Source organism: Ornithodoros turicata, chromosome 1, assembly GCF_037126465.1.
Source record: "Ornithodoros turicata isolate Travis chromosome 1, ASM3712646v1, whole genome shotgun sequence".
NCBI classification, from domain to species: domain Eukaryota; kingdom Metazoa; phylum Arthropoda; class Arachnida; order Ixodida; family Argasidae; genus Ornithodoros; species Ornithodoros turicata.
In genome coordinates this window covers 38,761,787-38,786,789 of record NC_088201.1, presented here as the reverse complement: position 1 = coordinate 38,786,789, position 25,003 = coordinate 38,761,787, and the positions used below count along the sequence as shown (strand labels likewise).

The 25,003-nt window shown below is 43.7% G+C and overlaps 1 protein-coding gene across 1 annotated transcript in view; it reads right to left on the bottom strand.

Annotated features, from left to right (window-relative positions):
- Positions 1-25,003, bottom strand: part of LOC135378033 (hemicentin-2-like) — a 470,485-nt gene that overhangs the window by 166,958 nt on the left and 278,524 nt on the right. Inside the window, exons 11-14 of the mRNA XM_064610861.1 lie at positions 23,688-23,816; positions 21,703-21,748; positions 21,529-21,623; positions 14,842-14,895 (exon numbers count right to left, since the gene is read on the bottom strand). Coding sequence (XP_064466931.1) covers positions 14,876-14,895; positions 21,529-21,623; positions 21,703-21,748; positions 23,688-23,816 — 290 coding nt within the window. The 3' untranslated portion in view covers positions 14,842-14,875. The remainder of the gene's footprint in view (positions 1-14,841; positions 14,896-21,528; positions 21,624-21,702; positions 21,749-23,687; positions 23,817-25,003) is intronic.

Genomic DNA, 25,003 nt, shown 5'->3' with positions numbered 1-25,003 from the left:
TTTCGTGGAACCGCACCAAGTTTTAATCTTGCTACACAGTGCCCGTTGTCATTATAAATACACTGCTCGTCGCTATGATGAACGTCACCGGAGCCTCCTAATGTACGGCCAAAACAGAATTTGTATAGCGTTCATCACGCAGCAACAAGGGAGCATAGTCAGACTCGCTGTGCACGTACGACCGGCGCGCACGTGCTGTCGTCTCATTAGAGAGGGAGGACTCCGCTTGCGATGTGTGTAGAGCAGAGTCGAACAAAAGGAACTTAACCCCAAGTTACTAAAAAGGAACGAGTTCCTCAAGAAGTTACTGGAGTTAAAAGCAACTGGTTCAGTTAAAAGGTAACGAAAAAGTAGCTTAGTTACAGTAACCCGTTACCCCAACACTGCAAAAAACTGATGGCCCGCCATGACAAGCGCCTCAAAGGTAGTGGAAACTACGTAGAAGTACAGGGTGGGTGCTCTAAAAGGTCAGTCACATTTTCGCGCGTGACGCTATACCTACTTGATATAGAGACTTCCGCTACCACACCGTGACTAATTTGTGCCAGAGAAACGTACGAAAAAATCGTGGCTACCACGCACTGCGTAACAAAAGAAATATGACCACGTAAACTTTCGTCTTCATGTATTTCCTTTGCGCTATACCGATGTAAACACGGCGGTCTGCCAGTGGTTGTGTGCAGCTTCCGCCTAGGGGCGCTAGCGACGTGGACACCGAAACAAAATCGTGTTGGCTAGCGCCCGTAGGCGGATGCTATACACAACCATCGGCAGATCGCCGTATTTACGTCGGTAAAGCGCATAGGAAATGGATGAAGACGAAAGTTTACGTGGTCGTATTTATTTTGTTACACAGTGCATGGTAATCGCGATTTTTTCGTATTTTTCTCGGGCATAAATTCTTTACCCTGAGGCAGCGGAAGCCTGTGCGTCAAGTAGATTTCGCGCCACGCGCGAAAATGGTACTTACCTTTTAGAGCACCCATCCTGTAGTATAAGGTTGCACAAAGCAGAGGAAATGAAATAACTGAAAAATAACACAATAGCAAGTGGGAACTTATTTTCTGAATACACCATTTATTATACAGTTACGCGGTCACATTTGCAACCACGAGCAAAGCTTGGTGGTTTTCCGCGAATGCCAAAACCATTTATCTTATTACATGTATTCAAATCGAACATGCCAACGAACATTCGCAAGAAAGATGAGTGCTCTCTCTGAAAAGTGTCATATCCCCGAACAGATGCAAAAAGTATAGTGGCCCGTTCTCCAAAAACAGCTCGCATGCGCTCAAGTTTTGTCATGCCTATACAACTGAGCTACGCGCAGGTGATTAAATTATCATGCAGGGCGGGGCAGCACGTTCAAATTTCGGCCGACAGCAGTCGGCGGACGTCGGGAGCACACCGAGCATAACAACGAGAGGGGAAAGAACGGCTGACCGATACCGTAATGGATGTTGTTTTCGCAGAACAGGGGGCGGAGCGGCGGACTCACCAGGGCATCGCCAGAATCTTTGTAAACTAAAACAAAAATAAAAATAAAAACAGGACTTTACCACAAACCATTCCATGTCCTTCATTCCTTTGACTGTTAAAAGTAAAAGGCGCATGCTTTTTTTTTTTTTTTTTTTGTAACACTACATACGAATCCTGAAAGAGAAAATGATAGGCTATACCTCTCGGAATGGCGATTCGTCCTGTTTGTGTTATGGGGCGAAGTTAAGGTTTTAGCTTCGCAAGCGTTAACAGCAGCACCCACATTTCTCTTCCGGATCTGGCGTGCACCAGAAAGTTAGGAATAGTCTTTTGCTTCTTTCTTTTTCACGTGCCACTTGTGCGCAAATGGCACGCCACCTCACATATCTCGCCTTTCTCACATTCAGTTGACTTACGGCTAGCCAAGTGCAAGGGGCGCTCACTACCTTTCTTCTCTCTCTTCTCAATCAACGTGTCCCCCCCCCCCCCCCCCCCACTCATTACCATTACCGAATCCATTTGTGCATCTCGGTCTTGCAAAATATAGAGTTCGAGAGGCAAAAAAGTATTATTATAGTATGACACAGAATATCAATCGCAGTACACAGAATAAAAACTGGCTTTGCTAAACACAATATCAAGATCATTAAAGAAATAGTGTCGGTTTAAGTAAAGACACGACATACACCACGTGTACTGTTTATGACGACACGTTGCTGATGAATAGGCACATAGATTGCGCGTTACACTGTATATGCCATGGTGAGATAACTTGTCCATTAATAAAATGTGGCGCAAACTGTCAAATGACTCTTGAATACCGAGAAACAGGCAAACTGTAAAGTAACCATGCCTTTCAAATGCCATATTTGACACTAAGAAGTGCGATCTCACTTGATTTCACTTTCTGAAAACCATTTATGAACGAAATATAGCACTCTGCCTTCATAAATAAGTAATAAGCCGTTCTTGCAAAGCCTTCTGAATTGCCTTCGACTGCAACGGAATACTGAAGTTTGTAATCTGACAGGTTGACAAATGAAATGTTGTAGGTCTGACTACGAGCCGGCACGTCAGCCTGGTTTAATTGGGCTGCAGTAAGGTGGTGCGAAAATTGATACGAAACCTACATTCAACCCTAGCTGTGAGATTCACTTTCCTAAATGCAACGCGCTTACTCATATTAATGTAGTGGCTTTGGGTAAACATCTGTCGAATTTGTAATCGCTTTTTCCGATACAGTCAACCTGCATTTAGTAGTACGCTAGTCCCAATAATATACATAAAGCATATTGGAAACCATTATTCCCTAAGGTACACATTTCCTGAAATGTGTTAGAACAAGTGACCTGCATCCTTTGAATGGAAACGTAGTCACATTCTGAAGCTTGCTACTGCACATAATCTGCGAACATTTGTGCACTCACGCTTCAAACAAAATGGAAGCACATATGTAACGCTCTACGAGAACAAAAGTTATGAAATGGCAAATGGTATATCAGTCATTCCTGCAAACGAACGATGCTGCCGCTACTTGCCACAGCTTGCTGCAGTCACCGCCCGCTGTGGCCATTACAATTCTACTTCACGCACACTACACGCACACTACAAGGCCAAAGAAGCGAAACTCGAGAGAGGCCACTAATTTCGCAGTACATTTGCACAGTAAGATTAATGAACATACAATCGCACTTGGCAATCAGGGCCCTGCAAAAGAGTGCGTAGTCTCTGTATGACGCGTCATGCCGCCGTACATTTGTTTGGAGGACATATCGCAGTAGCGGCCACTCCAAATCACAGCTCTCGAGCAAGCGTCAGGCATTTGTCGCGGGAAAACGTCCCACCGAGCGCTCTAACAGCCCCCGGCGTGCGACGAGACTATGACAATTAACGAAGCCCTTCGAGCTGCATCCAGAAAAAACAACGACGCTGATCCACGCATGTTATCCACCGACACGCCATGCATCGTATTTTCGCGAACGCCGTACTTGTTAAAAGGAAATAAGCCGAGTTTTTAGTTACACGCCAATCGATTTTAAGGGCGATGCAACACTGCTGAACCGGTCTATGTGCAGCGCTCAATGCAGAAGAAAGGCTTCCCGATAATGCGAAAAATCGATTCCTGCCACTAATACGGAAAGCAGAATGCGCGAAGAGCGTCAAAGGGAGTGCCGAGCTATTGGGGCTCAAAACGGCTGCAATTCCTGTTAGTGCAACCTATAGCAGGATATACAGGGTATCTTTTTTTTTTATACAGATTTTTCGTAAAAAAAACTATAAGGGCTATAGACATCCTGTTTTCATTTCTATCATCTCTGGGCCGGCGGACGTTCTTGGCCATCTGTTGCTCAACCGTCGAATGACTAATTACCTAAAAATCGTTAATTAACTTTTCAATTATAAAAGCTACGAAGTTGTTCCAATGAGAACATCTGTTCCTTTCGGTCACCTGATATGGTAGCCGTTTTCCGAACAAAATTCCGTTCGGTAGATCGTCCGCAAAAAAATCGTGAAGGAACACCTTTTTTTTCTTTATTTTGTTCATTGCGCATCTTCGTAGACGCGTCTTTCCTTCACCCCCTATGTGTGAGCTCGAAGCCTCATGCCGCCTCATGCGTCGAAAATGAGCTTTAACTTGCGGAAACAAAACAAAAATACATGTATCGGGTGACGCGATCGGAACTGCCCTTATCTTGGGTTGCATTTTCTGTTTTCTTTTAATCTTTTTACAGAACGCAAGAGGCGACAGTGTGCTCTTTCACCCTCTCACATTGGGGGTGAAGTAAAGACGGGTCTACGAGGATGCGCAATGAACAAAATAAAGAAAAAAAAGGTGTTCCTTCACGATTTTTTTGCGGACGATCTACCGAACGGAATTTTGTTCGGAAAACGGCTACCATATCAGGTGACCGAAAGGAACAGATGTTCTCATTGGCACAACTTCGTAGCTGTTATCATTAAAAAGTTAATTAACGATTTATAGGTAATTAGTCATTCAACGGTTGAGCAACAGATGGCCAAGAACGTCCACCTGCCCAGAGATGATAGAAGTGAAAACAGGATGTCTATAGCCCTTATAGTTTTTAATGAAAAATTTGCATTGAAAAAAAAAAAAAGACAGCCTGTATATGTTTGAGAGCACTGTGAGGGCTGAACGTGAGCCTACATTTTGCCACCTAAACGTACGTACTTAATAATAATAATAATTCGTGGCATTACTTTGCGAGACAACTATTACATAGAAATATAGCAGTCGTCGAAAACTATTATATGCCACGTATTTAGTACCACGAAAAAGCTCGAGGCTCAAGCACGGAAAAAATCTGAGGCTAGAAGGACGAACACATCAAGACGTTCGTAGTCCCAATCGAAAGAACGTATTTTTTACAAGTGGAACTACGAATTTTTTTATGCCACTTCTATCTCAAATCGTATCTTGAAGGACGGGGCTATTCCGAGGAGTATTATTATGCGGATTCACTTGTGGATGCGTGGAGATATCAAAGAAACCAATGGAGATCGAGTAGATATCCTAAGGTAGGAAAAAGAATGGTCTTCAGCCTCCCCAGAAAACCTTGGGAGGTTCCTGCTGAGAAAACCCCATCGGTCAGACGTGAATGGAGTTGACTGAGATGCAGCAGGATCCCGCCGGTTTTTACGTGACTTAGTTAACACTGACGAAAGTGAAGGGGAGCGGGTGTTGGGGCCAATATCTCGAACGCGTGACCGTTCTTCTAGTGGGCGAAGTAGTGATATTGGGCAAGTTGGGCAAGAACAGTCTCGTGTTCGAACTATTGGCTCCAGACGTAAAGCTCTTGGATCCAATTAGTTAACGCAGGCTTTTCACAACTCAATCCCAGTTAAAGGTACAGGTAGTTGGGATGGTTATATGGCTGCAGGAATAAACCACAAGGTCATGAGAACAGAATAGAAGAGATGTACAAGCCAAGTGTACATGTCTTCCTCTGGCTTTGTGACTGATTGTTCTGGTTTCCGCTACCGAAGAGACGCAAAGGTTGTGTCGACGAGAGACACCATTGCTTTGCTGAGCAACCTTGAAACAAAATTTCCTTCCTCAGCACAACCACCGAGAGATCTCCGAAGATTTTTCGTATGAGTACATATATGCCGGTTTTTCGAACGGAATTTCTCCTGAACAAACGCGTGCAGTGCTTTGTCAATGTTTGACAAAGCACTGCGACATGTGACTTTGACAATGTCGAAGTCATTTTGTCATTGTCAATGTTGACGTCACCAGTAAATCTGAAAGTTAACCGTCACATGGCGGGTCAAGTTTGGGTACCAACGTTGTCCTTTGTTCTATGTTATGCATAACAATTTCGACTTTCTAGGATGAACTGAATATGCTGAAGACAAGTAGCACTGTAAACACTACATTTCTGCAACATTCTGAATGCAGATTTTTAAACATCTTTTTTTATGAAGTCATATACGCTAACGCTTGAAAGTTCGGAAGTATGTGGTGCTGATTTCGGGAAGCTGTCCACTTCGCAGAAGCATGATTGACTGCATGAAGGCTGCATCGCTTCTCAATCAGTTCACTATCTGAGTATCGCGGCGCATGCTTACGCACCTGTGGTTTCATATGTCAGCTTCTTTAGCGTCACTCCAACTACCTGTCTTTTGCTCTGTTCCTGTACGCGTATGTATCATATTAAACAGGGGAGAAATCACCACCGGCTTGGTTCGATGCACAGATTCACGCAGCAAAAAGCTACTTTGGATACTATTGTCTAGTCGAGAAGGACAGATGCGGTAGAAATGTGGCCTCCAACGTGTGTACGCCATTAGCGTCACGTGCGATGAACTCTGGTACGAGAAAAGGAGTACCGAATAACGGACTGAAGGAAAGGAATACGAACGGCGAAGACCACTGAACCCGTCTGAACAGTACTTTACAAACGTTTGCTTCATTGTTCACCTGCCGTAAAAAAGGTGGACGGCTCTCTTTAAGCAAGGCATGAGGAGTTCCATCAACAGCTATCAACAAAGAAACCATGCAGGGAACCAGAACGAGAGCCTGGTGTAGGAAGACCGGTGAATCAAGGCACTTGAAATAATTGACGGGCATTAGGGCCGAACATATTCACCTCTTGATGACCATCTTGACCTATTGCAAGGTGAATGCCGCGTGGGTTGACAGCTGTGTAGAAGCACGTCCGCAGACAGGTTGCGAAGCAGTGCTCCGAAAAGTTGTCACGTGTACCCTACTTATTTTTTCCCCGGAAGATTCTTTCCACAGAGAACAGTGGGTCTCAACCACTGAACCGAGGAGAGCAAACGCAGTTCCTTCGTATCACCAGGTAATGATACTCATTTTTTGGGTAGCATGCTATGCCAAAAGCATTAAAAAGGTCCAGGCAAAAAATGAACGAAAACAGGCCAGGAACGGTCAAGAAGGAGGTGCTGTTCCACCATTGCAATGCACCAGTACACGCTTTGGCGATTGTTGTGGCGACATTACACCAGCTTCGGTTAAAAGTGCTGCTGCGCCCGCCACTTCTGACTCGGGACAGAGTTGTTTTCTTTTTCTTTTGCGGAGAGGAGAGGGGGGAGGGGGAACTGTGATGAAAGGATCGATGGTACAGCACGCCCCTGTGACAGGAGAATGGCAAGTTCTGGAGTTTCATATAGCCCCAGCCAAAGAACGTATTAAAAGTCTGGTATATCATACCGATACCGATAACTTTTCAAACAGATTTCGTGAGTCAACAACAGACAACAAAAATGGAAACCATACAATGCCATTCAGAAACTCTTACAGCATATTCGCTACACTTAGCAAAAAAGCGATTGTTTGCCCGCGTCAGAATTCGTGCACAAACCTTCCTAATTGTCTAGTCCGGGCTCACATCGGCTTTTTGGTGGATGGATTTTTGCGCCTTGGAGGCTCCGTGTGTTTGTATTGTCGCTAGATGGTGCTCGCCGCAGATATTTGCCCTCCCTGGTTCTTTGCTTACCTGTTTCATTACGTAAGCAGCAGAAAGTTTACCTTGTGCACTTAGCAATAAACGCACTGCAACCACATCTACTTCATACCATGTGAGGCAAAGCGAGGATTCGCGGAACCAGAATTCGCGAAGCATTGGCGTCCCCCCCCCCCCCCCCCCAAAAAAAAAAAAAAAAAAAAAAAGGAGAGTAGCAGATTTTGTGCCGGTGAATGACGCTAGTGCCCATTGTCTTCTGCTACGTATGGCACGTTGTCAATATTTTAGAGGTTCTCCCTTCTCCGCTTCGCCCTCTATGTCTCGTGGTATTACAGCTCGTGCCTCTTTCTCCTCTCTTCTTGCTATAATCTAGTCTATAATAATCTAGTAATAGTAGTAAAAGTAGTAATTAGTAGTAATCTATAATCTAATAATCTAGTATAATCTAAAATTGGTTTGTATTTTATGTTTCTGTTCATTTTTCAGTTTTGAGGGAAACAAGGAAGTAATTATTATATGGCTTCAACAAATATACCTTCTTCCAGTAGTAACTAAGTAACAAGGGACTTGTAACTTTTTGCAGTTTTCTATAAAAGTAACTTGTGCCTGTAAGTAGCTGCCGCTTTTGGTTAAAGTAGCTGTAAAATGTAACTGTTACCAAGTTACTCAAGTATGCAATATTCTCCACGCGTCAGTTCCCTAGCGTCGTTTTCTCGTCCATCCTTCTTGTTCCGTGTCTCTCGGTCCCCTACCATGAGTCTATACCAGCTTGCCTTCACCCTCTCCCTTCTTTCCATAGTTCTCGATGCTACTCCGCCGTTTTTCCCAACCAGCAATTCTACGAATACGCAGCCAGGAAGGCATTCGACTAACTCCCACCGTGCTGCTATAGGGCCCATGGCAAATCCTCTGCTTATAACACGGTATGACTATGCTTGGACACCACAAGTGTACAAACTAAGTTTCTGAGAGTTGCATTTATTCAGCTGCTTTTTTTTTTCTTAAAAGGTAAATAAGGTAAAAGGTAACTAAGTTACTTTAACGTGGTAACTGTAGCTGTAACTTAGTCACATTTAATAAAAGTATAACTGAACGTCAGTTACTATTTTTACAGAATAACTGTAACTGTAACCTAGTTACTTTTCTGGAGTAACTTACCCACGACTGGTTTCTCGAAATTATGGAGGAGGACTTCATGGTTTTCAAAATATACATCGCAGAAACCATATTTTTTTTAGCCTAGCGCGCGTCTTGAAATCGTGTAATCGTAAAATCAAAAGTGCGTACTTACACAGTACATTTACCATCTTGTGAGGCTGTTCTCACGCAAATCTGCTTTAGGTTCTCTCAGAATTAAATCCCCGAGTGCACGCTGCGCTGATCTTTTCGAGACATGAGTAGCGTATACTGTTTTCACGCTTTCCATCACCGAAGTTGTTTGAAAGTTATTACATTCTCATGGTGAAAGTTAGCGCTATGGCAAGTTTGGAAACAGACGTCTCCAGATTATTGACTGTCCGATGCGACGAGATTGGCCCGTGGAAGGAAAGAAGACAGACGGCTTTATTGTGAGGGGGGGGGGGGGGGGCAACGTGATTCGGTTGCGGCACGACGTGTTTGCGTTTCTTCTGTTCTCTCTCCTTTCTCGAGCGCGACCGTCTCTTCACCGCTTCGACCATTGAAGAAAGGCGGTTTTCTCATAATTATCTACGAGATTCCAAGGACCTCAGTGCAGAATATGGTAGTGAATTGGGGGTATTCCTTAGCAGAAAGAAGCGAAGTTGACGCGGAAAATTTTTCGATTTCACTTTGAAAAATGGCTGTGCTACAACTTTATTCCGAGAATACTCACTTATTAGATGGCAAAATCTTGTTGGTTCGGTAACTATCACTGCATATAAATACAGCAAGTAGCGTTTTTTATTACTATATTTCCACCTACTAGGCGAAAACCCCTGTCTGCTTTTTAACCATAAGCTTTATACTTGACATTCACCTTCAAATGCAGAAGGTTGCTATTCCAGTCGGCACATATTAATGTATAAATATGCGCTTAACTCTTGGTCCATGTGTTTGTGCCCCAATTAGTCAAAATGTGTCAACCAGAGATTTTGCAGCTTAGGAGACCACAACAGCCGAACCGAGCCGTGTGTGTGTGTGTTCTTCTTCTTTTTTTTAAGGAATAGCAAGTCGGCCTATGCCTGACTAACCTTTCCTCCCTTTCTTTTTTTCAATAAACATATCCTCCGAGCCCTTAATGCCCCCTTTAGTGTGTGTGTGTGTTTTGTTTTTGTTTTTTCATCTTTTTTTAAAGAATTGCAGGCCGGCCTACGCCTGACTAACCTTTCCTCCCTTTCTTTTTTCAATAAACACATTTTCTAGGACCGAAGTGCGTTGACGGACCTCTTCTATCTGAGTATAATCATCATTGTACTAAATGAACCGGGCACAATTTGTTTAGACAACGGCACATTTCCGCCATCCACGTTTCAAAATATAACGAAGTTTTTATCATCTCATGCCGATATTTATCCTTATCACTCAGGTGCAAAGAGATCCTATAGACAGCACTTATCAGCAACAAAACGCGAATAGGATGACAGGTGAGATAACCAAGTTGTCAACGCTGTGTCGCGGTGCGCGCCCCATTCATGCGAGGGAAATAGCTGTCGTCATTGCTTTATAAGATATTGTAAGGTGACGAATCCCGATAATGCAAAATAATGCGAGTATGACGTCACATTTGGAATTTGAAAATGTGAGCTGGGGGAAGAGAAGAAAGCACAATAAATCGAATCAATGTTTCTCTCACCATATGGCGGCATAACAAATGTTTTGTACCGCCTTCTTGAACTTGGCCTGTTCCATCGTGTTTTAGTTAGGCTTCCCGTCCCCAACAACATACATCACCGTCCTGCCCATATTACCGTCTCAGCTCCAAGTGTGCCCCTTAGGTTATTCTTGCGCAATCAGCCATGAAAGTACTGCGCGACAAATGTTTCCATAACCGCATGAATGTACACTCTTCCGTACCAAGAGAACGCCGACATTGATGCATCGATTTTTCCAAGCTCTCCCTGCGATTTGCATCTCGCGCGCACTTGAGGCAATTCAGGTTTGCTCATCGTTCGCAGCGCAAAGCTCCTTGGGGGAAATATTACGTAGCGCTAACGAAAATAATAATGGAAAAAGTTGCCGAACTCTATTGAAAGAAGAAGAAGTAATACAGGACAGAAAACAGTGCACTAGTGGTATTTCACGAGGCTATGCATTTACATATCCGAGAAATTTTAGCTCTTACTTTTCATTTTAAACATCTTGTCGAGTCGTTGTCAAACCGCCGTAGATTAGATATTAATGGAAAATGAGGCAATCTGAGTTGGGCACCAATTCCCTCGACGATGGTCTACATAACGAACTCGAATGATATATAATTACGTTCAACCAATCATTTGCACGGCTCATGAGAACCGGCCAAACGAGAGAAAATGGATTACGAAAAAGCGCAAGAAATACCTTACGCAATTTCAACATGTAGCGTGGCAGTTTAGTACTCCTGATTTATCGCCACCGAACACCGTGCCCAAGGATAAACTGTAACTGCACGCGCAGAAGGCAGATTTTACAAACAATATTTGATGAGAGAGAGAGAGAGAGAGAGAAAGAGAGTGATTACCTACTGATCACCTCTAAAGATAAATATGTTAGGCTTCGGGGATTCAGTGCTCTTGTGACTGAAGAAGTGATGAAAAACGTTCATGAGGCATCTCACCGAGAGGAGAAGATAGAAACGGCAGCTCTGCTGATTCAGGCTCCGCAATCTGTGCAGGGTTCAAACATGGAGTTCCTGACAATTAACTTTTGAGAAGACAAAGCGAAAAGTTACGTGAGTACGTGAGGCATTAGTGCGGAAATCCGGGCTTTTTGGATTTTATTTAGTGCATGAGGTTCATTCAGGATTTACAAGAATCACTTCACTTCTGATACGCCTCACGTTTCGTCCATCATGTATTTTGCTTCTGATGGCATCCGCAAGGCTTGGCAAAGCTGACGGTAGCACCATCAGTTGACCCTTCTAGGTTGCACGGTTCTATTACAAGACGATAGCAACTGTAACAAGTTTACCGCCGCGTCTACTCCCTCATCTTCAACTGGAGCTGTTCTTCCTTTCTTTTTTGAAGTGTCAGAGTTTCTGCAAGCACGATACAGCGCGCGCGCACACACACACACAGATCGCGAAGCGATGTGCACATTTTCAATTATTTCAATACTTTTGACTATGACGATTTTGTAAAAGGAAAACATGGATATGTTGCTCCACAGAAAGCGAGGACTACATTCTCCAGAAAGCGCGAACTAGAGCAGGTATACAAAAAAAAAAAAAAAGAAAAGAAGAAGAAGAAGAAAGCAGAATAAAAAATAACGCTATAAGAAAAGTAGGCTAGCGGCGAGAGCACAACAAATATTTTTGTTCTCTGCAGGAGCGTCTAGATAATGGCGTTTTAATGTAGCGCGGTGCTTAAAAATCGATTCCTGAATACAAAAATATGGAGAGTGCTATTACCCAAGAGATAAAACCATCCGTATGCTGCCGTAGGCATGACAAAACCAGGTCACGGAGAATACTTTCACAATATATACATATATATATTGTTATGCATTTATTGTTGCTCAGAGGCTCGGACAGCGCAACTTCACCATCCCGGATTTCACAAAAGGACCTGGCTACCGAGTGACTGCACGCGAAATATTTCGACCGAAAAAGTACTTATTTTAGCTGACACGTAATTCCTGGAATGCGGTTGCATTAGGCGTTAGAGAAGTCCCTGTGTATGTAACCCTCATCAAACGCAGAAGATGCAACTACGTCAGTTTGAAAGAGGAACACACAGAGCACTACAACGTATCGACACAGCTTGAAAGAGGAGCACACAGAGCACTGCAACGTATCGACAACTCTCTTTTGTGCACCTACCCTGTAGCCATAAAGTGTGGACGACATACATCAATTTTCACGGCTTTCCAATTTCTGTTCTCTTTCTTCTTAAATGTGCTTGAGATATCTGCATGATAATCTATCTTCGAAACACGCCGCAACTGAAGCAACGTTAGAGGAGCGTCAGAACACCACTGCAATGTCTCACTATATGTAGAAAGATCAGTAAACACCGCAGTTTGGCTCAATGGAAAGCCAAAAACGTAACGCGGCGAATAGAGTGATGGTGTGCTTGAGCGTGTAAATGTCCTGCTTCTCATTCAACACATGGAAGCATTGGGAAGGAGCGTTTCGCCTGCGCGGAGCTAGGAATTCTAAAGCGAACGCGTTACCCGGGGTGTTTGTGTATCTTGAACGTCGAACGGCTGTGCCGCCTACGCGTTACACAGGCACGATACTTCGGCAATAGCGTCAGTGAAATTGTATGCATGTGAGATTCGCTGCAAAAGCTCGTATCTCCCTCGCTAGACAATATACGCCTTGTCTTAATAGGTGTTATGTCACGGACACCTCTGAAGCTTATACTTCTGTTCAACTAAAACGGCAAAGTCGGGGAGTTGGTAACTAGTACACGTGATATAATCAGCGCAACTTAATAACAACGGATAGAAAGAGACACGAGGACGCCGCCAAATTTCTTCTATTCGCTTACGTTGCTGTTCATTGTACTCGAGATGGTGTAACTTACCAAGCGAAGACGATCGCCTTACATGTCTGCATCAATTCTCAGCAAAAAGAAGAAATGTTTCGCCCGTGCCACGATTTAATTCCTCTGTCTCACGTTTCCCCTTTTCTGGAAAGTAGCGGTGGCGAAGAAAAGGATCGTGCTAACAAATGGGCGCCCGTGCGAGTCAGTATACTGCAGACTTGTACAAAATACCGCGCAAAAGTATTTAAAATAGGATACTAAATACTCTACGGAAAAAGTATTTAAAATAGAGTACAAAATACTCAAAACTGAAAGTAATTTAAGTAGAGCACTAAATATTCTAAGAAGTATTTAAGATACTCTTTAAAGTACTTTAGTATTAGCAGTAAGTGAAACGCGTATTCTGAACATGGCCTTACAAATGAAGGGAATAAACTTCATCAGCCATGCATATCTTTCATTTGCAACGTCTTGGTATCAAGTAATGCTGGTGAACCCAAGTAAACTTTGTTCATATGTTCTGACCCAAAACTTCGTAATCCCTCCTGTATGTCGGTTCGTGTCTTTCAACCTCTGTCACATGTTTATTGCTTTGATGACCAAGGAAATAAATGCCAGGATTATCTTGTACCTAATCCCCTGGTGATTTACCTGGCAATACGAATAGGAACGGTTTTCTGACGAAGTTGGCTATTGACAAGCAAGGCCAGGCTTGGGACCAGCTTATTGTACAAGAGGATAAATGACAGATTCGCGAATTACCGAAAAGGAAAAAGAAGAAAAAGGGGGTTAAATTCCAGTGAGCTGAAAATCTCGGCACGGCGGGAAGCGTGCTGGATATGGCTTGACGAGGAAGGAAAGTATTTTGAGTACTGAGTAGCAAATACCGAAAAAAGTATTTTAAATACATTAAAAATACTTGTCGCAAAAAAGTATTGCGTAGAGTACCAAAATACCAGAAAAAGTATTTTAAAAACTGTATTTTGAGTACGTACTCAAGATACGTACAAGTCTATACTGCGCCCTATTAGATTGTGGAATATCCTGTAGAGAGCGCCCCGCAAGCTATACTCGAATTGGATAACATGGAACTAGTGATATGATAATGGGAAATCCGTGGCTTTATGTGTCGAGACAATAATTTACAACAATATTAGTCAATAATTAACAACAACAACAACACAAACAAGGTGTATGTCAAAGAGTGTTTCATCCCTTTGTCGAAACAGCACGTCAATAATGTAGAAAATACGTGATTGCTCCATATGAGCTTGTATACGTAAGTGGCTGGATCAGTTCGTAGCATTTCGGCTTAGAAAGATAGTACTCTTTGGGGATCACAATGTATTGCTACGGTTGAACAACAAGTCTGCAGTTTTGCTTAAAAAGTGAGGAGGAGCTCAATGGCTTCAGATCCAGCGACGAGAAGCGAAAAGGAACATCGGCCAGTAAGAAGCAGCGTCGACTTAAACTTGTACACGGGTAGCGGCAATTCCGCAGATTCTTTAGCGTTTTTACCCACAGCCTATTTGCAAAACTACTGACGCGTACCCTAAAATGTCCTGCTGAAGAAATGATAGAAGGCTGCTAGACCAAATGTTAGAACAACGTGAAGAACAAAACACACAATTCCATTTTGTTGAATAAGCGAAATTCGCCGTTCGTGCAGTCCCCAACCCCTTTTTTTCTTCCTCCCTGGCATACGGCTTTTGCCATCCCTGAAGCCGAGGTGGATCCACCAGAAATAGCAGTAACACTAAGCTACTTACCACTTTGGCGACCTCCAGCAGACCGTCAGAGTCATCATATATCCACCGTATTTTCTGAATAGAGAGAAAGACAATAGAAGTAAAATGCTACTTTTTACGCTGGACTTTCCTCGGCCACTGAACTTCATCTACGCTGCGCCAAGATAAACGTAGAGTTATCGTATCACTTGTATATCGAATATTCGCAACGTAACATACACACACATATAGATAAAGATTGGCCTCCCTCATAACGCGACGTAACAACTGCATATTCTAAATCCTTCCCATAGACTGTCTAACGTGACGGATTGTTTCACGCGTGGTATACAAAGCTAAGGGCGCCAAATCTCCAGCTATAACTCTTCACTGCTAGAAAAGTTTATACTCTTTGGGGTATAAACAGCTTGACCCCTAGTGCCTTGTGTATACCCCTTGCGATGTACTCTTTGTAAAGGCATATCAGTTTGATACGTTCCAGAATAAAGTTGTTGTACGTTCCCGAAAGGATACTTCTTTCTGCCTTACGAGCTATTAAGATATACCTTGTATGATGCATATTTTAGACAACTTCGCGTATTTGGTTTATTTATGATTTGAGAACATACAAAGGATATTTCTTAAAGCCAAAGAATCTCGTACAGAAGTGATGTAAGCTCTTAGCATCGCCATTTCGCAGCAGCGAGGTTTACGAGGTTTACGTTATACAGCTTTAAAGGGTAAAATACAAGTAGAAGAAATTTGATAACAATGACCGTAGTACACTCACAGAAGAAAAGAATCTATACTTGTAACATTCATGCAAATTACTGACCAGTTCTATATATGTAAAAATAACGTAATATATATTAAAATAAGCGTTTCAGAACGGGCCTTGTTTGCAAATGGGACTCACGGGGTGAGCGTCTTTCAGCGCGTACGCTTCGAAATTTCGTGGCATTTATTGCTTCCGTAATGCCGCCAACACAGGCCTACGGAAGAGATAATAGAGAATTTTTGGTTCATCGTACGCTATCGCCTTTGCGTGCGATCTACTAAAACTCTTCAATAGTAAGCGTTAGTATACTGTACGCTATCGCCTTTGCGTACGTAAGGGATAGCGTTGATGGTTCTGCGCAAGCGCGGAGCATAAAGAGAGCTTTGCGCATTGCGCAGAACCATCACGCTATCCCTTACGTACGCAAGAGCGACAGCGCACGATATACTAAAACTCACTAATAGCGAGTTTTAGTATACAGTTGGTAAGGTTATCGTGCCTATTGCACGGGACCAATCACAGTCGTGTGTGACTCGGAATTGTATCCACTGATTGGTTCCGGTTCATACGGTTCGACGCAAGTCACCCTATTAATGGTCAGCTAAAACTCTCTACTATTATAGTGAAATAAAGAAACAGTGTGATAGCGAGATGCATGAATAAGACCACCAGAGAAAGATAGCGGAATTTGGAACGTCCTGTGTCAGCAGCAGCACCCCGTCTTTGGCACTGTCTGATAAGGAACCGGCTTTATAGCGAATTCAGCTCATTGTTTTCGTTGCGCACTCGCGTTTCATTGGTCCTTCGGTTCGCTCTTGGTTCGTTTTTGCCTTGACAGAAGGAGCGAGAGAGAGAATGGAGAGGGTCGCCTACTGGCATCAAAACTTCGAGCCTCGCCAAGGCGGTTGCGCACTCTATATTCCCTCTCTATGTCGTTGAACGGATGCTGTTGTACACTACGCCGACTGGATCATACCAGGACCCTCTTCAGGCAGCAGAGGACTTTACGGTTGCTGGAGCCCACAGTTTCATAGTTAGGAAGTACGAAACATGCTGCTGTAATCCACCGCAGCCATCGAGTAAGACGCTTGTGTGCGCATAATTCTCTTATTGTTATTCTATCTCAATCGCGCTAATAATTTGAATACTGCAACCAATAAGCGTGTTGCCAGCACTGCTACATTTACCGGCATTGTTGTAATTACGCAGCGTCTGCATCAAGGCCATTGTGTCAAAAGACGTCCCTTGTTATACTCACGGTTGTCGCGCAAGGAAAAACCCACTTTGTTCTATACTGTCTACGGGGTATACATATGTTCCTTTGGCCCCCTGCATGTTATACACTCTTAAAAATGAACTTCACCGCATAGCACGCTCCTAGCCAACTATCAACTCGAATGATATCGCTATGTGCCCTGATTTGTTCAAAACTGTAGGCGTACGCCTTTTTTGTGACACTTATGCTGTTCATAATTGTCACAAAAATGGCGTACGCCTCCCGTTTTCAGCAAATCAGGACAGATAACGATATCATTCGAGATGATGGTTGGCTAGGAGCGTGCTGTGCGGTGAAGTTCATTTTTAAGAGTGTAGTCACACGGCAAACTTAATGCATTAAATGGAATGGCATTTACTTCACCTCCTAACCAACCATCATCTCGAATGACATCGTTCTCTCCATTGATTTGTTAAAAACAGGGGGCGTACGCCTTTTCTGTTACAATTATGTTCCGCATAATTGTCACAAAAAAGGCGTACGCCTCCTGTTTTCGACAAATCAGGGGAGAGAACGATGTCATTCGAGATGATGGTTGGTTAGGAGGTGAAGTAAATGCCATTCCGTTTAATGCATTAAGTTAGCCGTGTGACTAGGGTATCACCCTTTCTGTAACTTTTCGTCTAGCAATGATCCATCTGCTCCATCACGTCTTTCTTTCAGGACTTGTCACACAAGGAATTAACAGTAATGTAAGAAAGTGAACACGGATAACGATAAACGCGGGAGGGATGTGGTGTTCCGCATCGCAGCGAAGGCACCAGTGTCCAAGATTGATTGCATAGATTTCCGCACAGAAATAGGGTCGCAGTATAGCCGATGACTCGCATGGAATATTTGTCCACTGTTCAGCGAAAGGAAAGGGTCCTACGCCTTGTGTTGCCTGGATACTCTCCTCAGGGAAACGGACACATTTGCGGCGGGAATGTTTACTAAACGGCTTCTAACTGTTGCACGGAAGTTCTTTTCAGATTATAGAGTATTTGTACATACTTTGTGTGAATAATTAAGCGTAGCAACACACGGAATATCCTCTTAAATCACGATAACAACAATGGACATGTTTATACAAGAAAAACCTGATGGAGTAACACCTCCGATAGTCCTATAGGTTCAGTATAGTCTGATAGTCTCTCACAGACAGGAAAACAGCTTTCAAAGGGGCACTAAAAGGCAAAAACAACTTGTTCTCAAACGAAAGTCCGTGTTTCAATTAGTATAATGCAAGCAAAATTAGTACACACAGCGCTGCCGTTTAAAAGAAAAACTCAATGAAAACAGAGCCGTCTTTGGCGGCAACGAATGGATCCTCAGGAAGCAAAGAATGGCGGCATCCAATCGGGCAGCAGGAGAAGCGCGCGCATGCCTGCCATGCGCGCGTGGATGTAGGATGGGCCCTGTCCTACACTCTAAGAACAAAAGGAGTAATTTTACTCCTTTTGGGGATTAAATGCATTGCCACAAAAAGTAGTCTCTTTAGGGAGTAAAATCACGGGAGTAAATGAATGTCACAAAGTCGAGACTGCATTTCACGCTCTGTTCTAAGAGTACCAGGTACATAATTCGTGTGCATGCATGAGAATACTTTGAACCAAACCGTCAACCGTGATATATCCAGTGATATAAAATCTTTCGACATACATGGGGCACATTTTGCGAAGAAAGATGCGCTAACTGTTTCTTACTATGTGTGATAGGAAAATCGCTAAGTTGACTGAGTTATACAGCCTTATGCCATCCAATTGACCAAGAGCACATATTTACGTAGACTGTTGCATTCGGAAGACCATTTACGAAGTTGAGTGACAATTTGCAGTCCTGAGGAGTAAATGTCGGTGTTAGGGGACTAAAATGGGGAGTAACTGCAGTCTAGGGGACTAGGAGCTGCAATTACTCCCCATTTTACTCCTTTTTTTTCTTAGAGTGTAGCGTTGTGTACATACGCGGCATGACGCGCATCGCTGCATCTTTCAATGCCAAGTTATTGAATTGCAGCCCACAACAGTAACCGCAAATGTTCTAGTGACAACAATATTATATTCGAGTCCTTCGGATAGCGACACCAGTTCGCTTCGTAGTCGCACTATGTTCTTTGCCGGAACTGCTTGATGGCGTACACGCGCAGCATGGGCTCACAGCACCGATGCACGAGCTGAAGCGACGTTCATTGCTTAGTGCCGAAGCAAGAAAGAGTCCGGTATAATTCTGATTGTAGCTGCATAATGGAATCAAAGTTTTGAATTACGACAACAAGCGACAATAGCGTGTAACGTAATTTGAAGTAAACTTGTGCGAGCATTTTAGTGCCCCTTTAACACCTTGTTGCTACACCTAACAATGCACCGAGTGCCAGTAGCAAATGCGGACAGGGGCCAGGACGGAACTCGGGGGCCAATAACCCCGTTTTGCGGCTAAAGGTATCGTAAAGCACCGTACAGGCAGTTTACGTTGGCGGCGTAGTCTAACAGCTTGTTGCTTGGAAACCCAGCACAACAAGTTATACATGTCACAGAGAACGTTACATATTTTTAACTTGCTAGTAAAATTGCGGTAAAACGGCTCGGGCGACGTCTGATTGGAACTAATCCCCAATTTGTCGAGCAACAGTGATCTATTGCCCCCGACTGTTTTGCAGTTCATGTTGGCTAAGTAGCCGACTTTTAGCCAACGCAGCCAACTTTTGTTTTAGGCCCAGTGTTTCACGCGTGCAATGTAGTCTTTCCGCCGTACTTGACGAGCAATGCGCATTTGGTGGCTTCTTCGACACACTGTTGCCCGTAATTTTCAATTTTCGAAAAAAACTATGAGCACAATTGGGACGAACATTGTGACATCAGAGCATTGACCGCGAAGTTGTAGTGTAGTTCTCAGCGGACCGCACCGGAATACCATGCAGTCAAATTAATGAATACAGAAAAGGACTGAAGAGTGTAACTCATCTATATGACACCGTTTTCCAGTCGCAAGACATAAGGAACAATCGAGCACATCGTGCAGAAATATCGATCTGATATTTGGGCATATCAGTTGACAAGCAGATCGAAGTTATCGCACAATCTGCCAACACGGACTTGTCACGTGATCTCTTGTTTTCGGTTATGTGCAATTCAGCCTGCGTTCAATTGAGTGCTCAACAGTGGAGAGCTCAACGACGCACAACAACGTACAATTCAATATGCGGTTAAAATTATATAGGTATCTGTTACAAACAGCTAAATCTAGGTATTGCACAAAAAAGCCTATGTATCTAGTGCAGGTGCACTCTTACTTTTTTTTTTTTTACTAAACATATCTGCCCCCCCCCCCCCATTTACAGCCAGACGGTCAGCCCTTGTGCCTCCCACTTACTCATGCTCACTCATCTGCCGCTCAGCTCTCTGTTGCTCGCACATGCTCAGCTTGGCCACGATGAGCATGACTGAGCATGCTCATGCGGAGTGACTTTTGTCAAGTATGTAGTTATGACACATTCGTGGAGAATGTCACGTTCCTCCGTGTAGCAGCATCACGGTGTAGAGTCGCGTGCTCGCGCCCCAACATTCGTAACAGATGATTATTAAACAGTTGGTTTTAGGAAATCGCTAGCGGATTGCTCCCTCTCTTCCTTTTCTAGCCGATACCAACACAGCTTGAGCCATAAGATCGCCTTTTGCCCATGGTCTTATGCTGCCATCGTCACTGTTCAGGATATCGAGAAGGACTTAAAGGGGCACTAAAATGCAAAAACAACTTGTTCTCAAACGAAAGTCCGTGCTTCAATTAGTACAGTTCAACCAAAATTAGTTCTCACAACGCTACCGTTTAGAAGAAAAACGCAATGAAAACAGAGCCGTCTGTGGCGGCAACGAATGGGATCCCCAGGAGGGAAAGATTGGCGGCATCCAATGACACAATAGGAGAAGCGAGCGCAAACCTACCGTGAGTGCGTGGATTAGAACGGGTCTGATCGTAGTGTTCCGTATATGCGTGGCATGACGCGCACTGCTGCGTTGCATTTTTCAATAGCGATTCACTGAATTATAGCCCACAACAGTTTTCGCCACATATAAATGTTCCACTGACAACATTTATCTTCACGTTCTTCGAACAGCGATGCCAGTCCGCTTCGCACTTTGTTTTTCACCGGGACTGATCCTCCATAGCGTGGCACACGCATCTTGGACTAAGAACACCGATGCACGAGCTGAAGCGTCGTTCACTGCTTAGCGCCGAAGCGCAAAAGAGTGCGGTATAATTTTGATTGTAGCTTCGAATCGAAGTTTTGAATTATGATAACAAGTACGAAATTAGCATCGCGTGTAACGTAATTTAAAGTCAAGTTGTTTTCGCATTTTAGTGCCCCTTTAATGGGCGGTTGTGATGGTTAGGATGATGGTGGGACAGAGATCCACTTATGTGGTCTTCGTCCGTCTGATCTACATAGCGCCCGCAATAATCCGGAGCCTTTCGTTACCGATCACCTCAGCTGTCCGGTTGCCCACTCATGCTCAGCCCCACAATGAGCATGAGTAAGCATGCTCGTGGGTGGGTTTTGCCGAGGTATGTGTACAGCATGAAAAGCTGTTACACTGGCAATCGTTTTGAAAGATAGGTTTACCGAAAGCGTTACTTTGACACATACATTTTCAGGGATTTACTTTGTTGCCATTACATAATGCATATAATGCAAACTTACTTCTTTTGTCGAGCGACGTGACTTCATCCTTCGTAGTAATGATGTTGCTGTTGCTGCGACTCACAGAACTCATCTGAGTCATCTGCAAGCTCCACCTTGGAAATTGTAGTAGCCGTATTTGTAAGTTAGTTGAACAGTAACGCTCTGAATTATTATAATAACGCGGGGACTTACGGTTCTTCCTCAACTTGCGGCGACTTGGTTTTACTCGTGTTATTGCCTGTGCAAAAAAAAAAAAAAAAATACAAATAATAATAAATACATGAAAAATTGACGGTGATTCATTAGTAACACCTTGTTATCCTTCACTATGCGTTCTACGATGATGTTAACGTAAAAAGAGAATATGAGTAAAGATGCAAACACAGGCTTCAAGAGCGATTTCCAGTGAATATAATTGCAACGCAGTATCACTGAACGTAGTTATTACGGAGTGGGCAAAAGTTCCTTCTTCTGTATGCTGTGCTTTCTACACTCGTGATACATTGAACAAGCGGCTATTCTCGGTATTGAGGAACATCCGCCGTCGTCCGGGGCCAATGATTGACAATAAGCAGCCGGCACCAAAGTACCTTCCTCTCCCCGTAGGAAGTACTTCCTTACGAGGCAGAAGTTATAATAACGCTGATGTTAGCACAATGAAAACATATAAGGCCCCTATTAAAGACCAGAACAAACGGAAAGAAGATGTTTACTTATGGACCTTAATCTCCATCGGGGATTTTCGGCGACGTCTCGAAATATGGGGCTGCAGAGCCGGAGAAATTAACCACTCGCGAGCGAGTGAGCCAGCAATTTCGCACACCTTCGCTCGTCTGCGAGTCCTTAGACGGGAGGCCTTTTATTACGCACCTCAAAGAATTAGCCAGCTCGGAAAACAGGCCAAATTATATCGGCGGCGCTATCGCACAATGTGAGAACCATTGTGTGGGGGAAAGAGGATATTTCGCGTTAATAACTCGATCTGCGATATCGATCGCTCGATAATTCGACTCGCAGACGGCGGGTGCAGACTTCGAACAGCTGCTGGTAGAAACGGCTCCTTTCTACGGGGCACATTTCGTTGGCCAAGTTTGTCTCGTGGTCCATGTCTGGGAGAAAAATATTCGGGGCCCCAATAAACTGTCCAGCAGTCCTTGGCGTGTTTTACGTGGGCGGACGTTCTTCAACAGTCATTAGTGAAGTACACGTATAGAGGAACTCGGGGACACTAAGCTGTACCCGAATTATATAGAGAAAGCAGAGTTTTGTCCGTCAGGAACAGACATTATGTTATGCGCACCGCTAAAATTGATCGCTTGATTGTTGCCAATGCAACTACCTTGTTATTCTACAGAGATCGTCGGTGTACCGAAGTATAACAAATATGCGGCAGAGCATTCCACAATAAATATAAAATATGTTGCCGATTAACGAAGCTATGGGAAATAAGGGATGCACAAAAAGCTTTTAAATCCAGGAGGGTATATTAATGAGATAACGTCTGTAACCTAACGATAAGGTACGCCGTAATTAGTCTCGAATAGGCGTCTACCCTACATTATAGGACGTTCACGAGGCTGACTTTCTTATGTACTCTTCCTGAAAAGGCTCTCGAGCACGCGTCCACGCTTCGGCAAAAAGTTAGCTTGTAATCTTAGTTTCCAACAAAGTTAGTTTTCCCCATATTATTATTGGACGAACGGATTCCCAGACAGACGCTGTCGATCACGAGATCGGATGTCGAGTTTTCTGGTTACTAATACTCGTTGCAGTTTTTGCGTTCGCTTTTTTTTTTCTCTTTTTTTTTTTTGCTTTTACTGTATGGTAGAATACATCTTATTTGTGAAATATGGTTTCTACTTATTTGTATTGTACCTGTTCTACTAAATCGCTCCGTAAAGGTTGGCAGCGTTTGCGAGTAAGGTTGAAAATTGTTCGATCAAATTATGAAAAGGCACTTCAACAGTATTTGTTGTTATTAAACTCCGTTTGGAAAATTGACGTTTTGTAATAAGAGCTCGAACAATCGAACATAAGCTTTTAATCAGCAACTACTAGCTGAACTGATTATTTCGACCCATGCATGGAAGTGCAAGCGGTTACTTCTACAACGGCAAAACTGTCGCTACATGCATCACAACATACAACAGCAAGCGTCACATAAAAACGAAACATACTCTTAGACACACCGCTGCGCAGCCTTTTCCGCAAATAGATGAGAAGCAGCACCGCCAAGGTAATGACTAGGATTAAGACACATATCAGCGTCCAGTGCAGGATGGAGAAGCCCAGCGTCCACGGAGGAACTGCATGAAAGCAAAAATAGCGTACATTCTATGTCGTGACGTCCTCATTTTCAGAAGCACATTCAACGAAGCAGAAATAACCCATATATTTACCCGAATGTCCAAGGCAGTCGCCCAGAGAACCAACCGTTTTTTGCATTTTCGTTGTGGTTTTTCCTCGCGGTATCGCAATGGGACATGACAACAAATAGGGGTGTCACCTTCAGATAGTACTTCTGCAGAGCACTCTCGTTGTACCGGAACAAATGCAGTAACAGAATGTTGGAAAAGAGCCACCTCTGAAGGCACACAGCTACAGCACGGATATAGAGCTTCACCATCCCTTGTGCGCCGTCAGAAGGAAGTGAAAACAGGTTCGCTTTACTGTCCGGCAGCCAGCCTACAATTACGACACCGGGCGGGCTACAAGGCAGCGCGCAAACCACTCACCACGTCGGGCTCATTGGGACCTACGTGCTCCGGGCCTATTATGTGCCGGGGGCAGAGTCACGTCGCGCGCACTTCGAAACCAGTCTCGATTATTTTCATTGTGCGCTCGCCTTGATCTAATCGATGTTTCGCAGGCACTGCTTTTTCCTTGCACGCGACGACGATAGCCAGGTACCTGAGGTACCTGAGGAGGAACACTGCTCCAGCCTCAAAGCCCCTGCGTCTCAAAAATGTGTTCTGCACATACGCCGAATGTTTACGTACATTTGTATTCGACGTCAAAGTGTCCGCCATATCTATAAACAGCAGCACCATGCGCGAACTTATTTCATGCACTACCGTTCTGTTCCTATTTGTGTATTATCAACAGCCCATTGCGAAACTGAAAGGAAAGAGCTTCTAACGGCTATATTGTACGTTACTATACGAAATCCTTGCGGAGCACGTCCGAACTAGTTTCACAATATAACAGTATACAAGTAACGTAATTAAACGGGACCTCTCTGCATTAACTGCAGTAATAACTCTTGGACAAAATAATTTCCGACATCCTTACACATATTTTAACGGTAGCTTCCAGTGAAAACAACGATGGAATAAAAAAAAGCAACATATTAGCATGCATGACCGGGGTTCTTCAGGCAACGATGTAGATAAGCAGAAAGAGGACCCATATTTCAAATAATTATGGAACATTTTCCGACGTATTTTGCTGCGATTCAACATACCATTCGCTAAAATAAGCACGCTCAATCCAT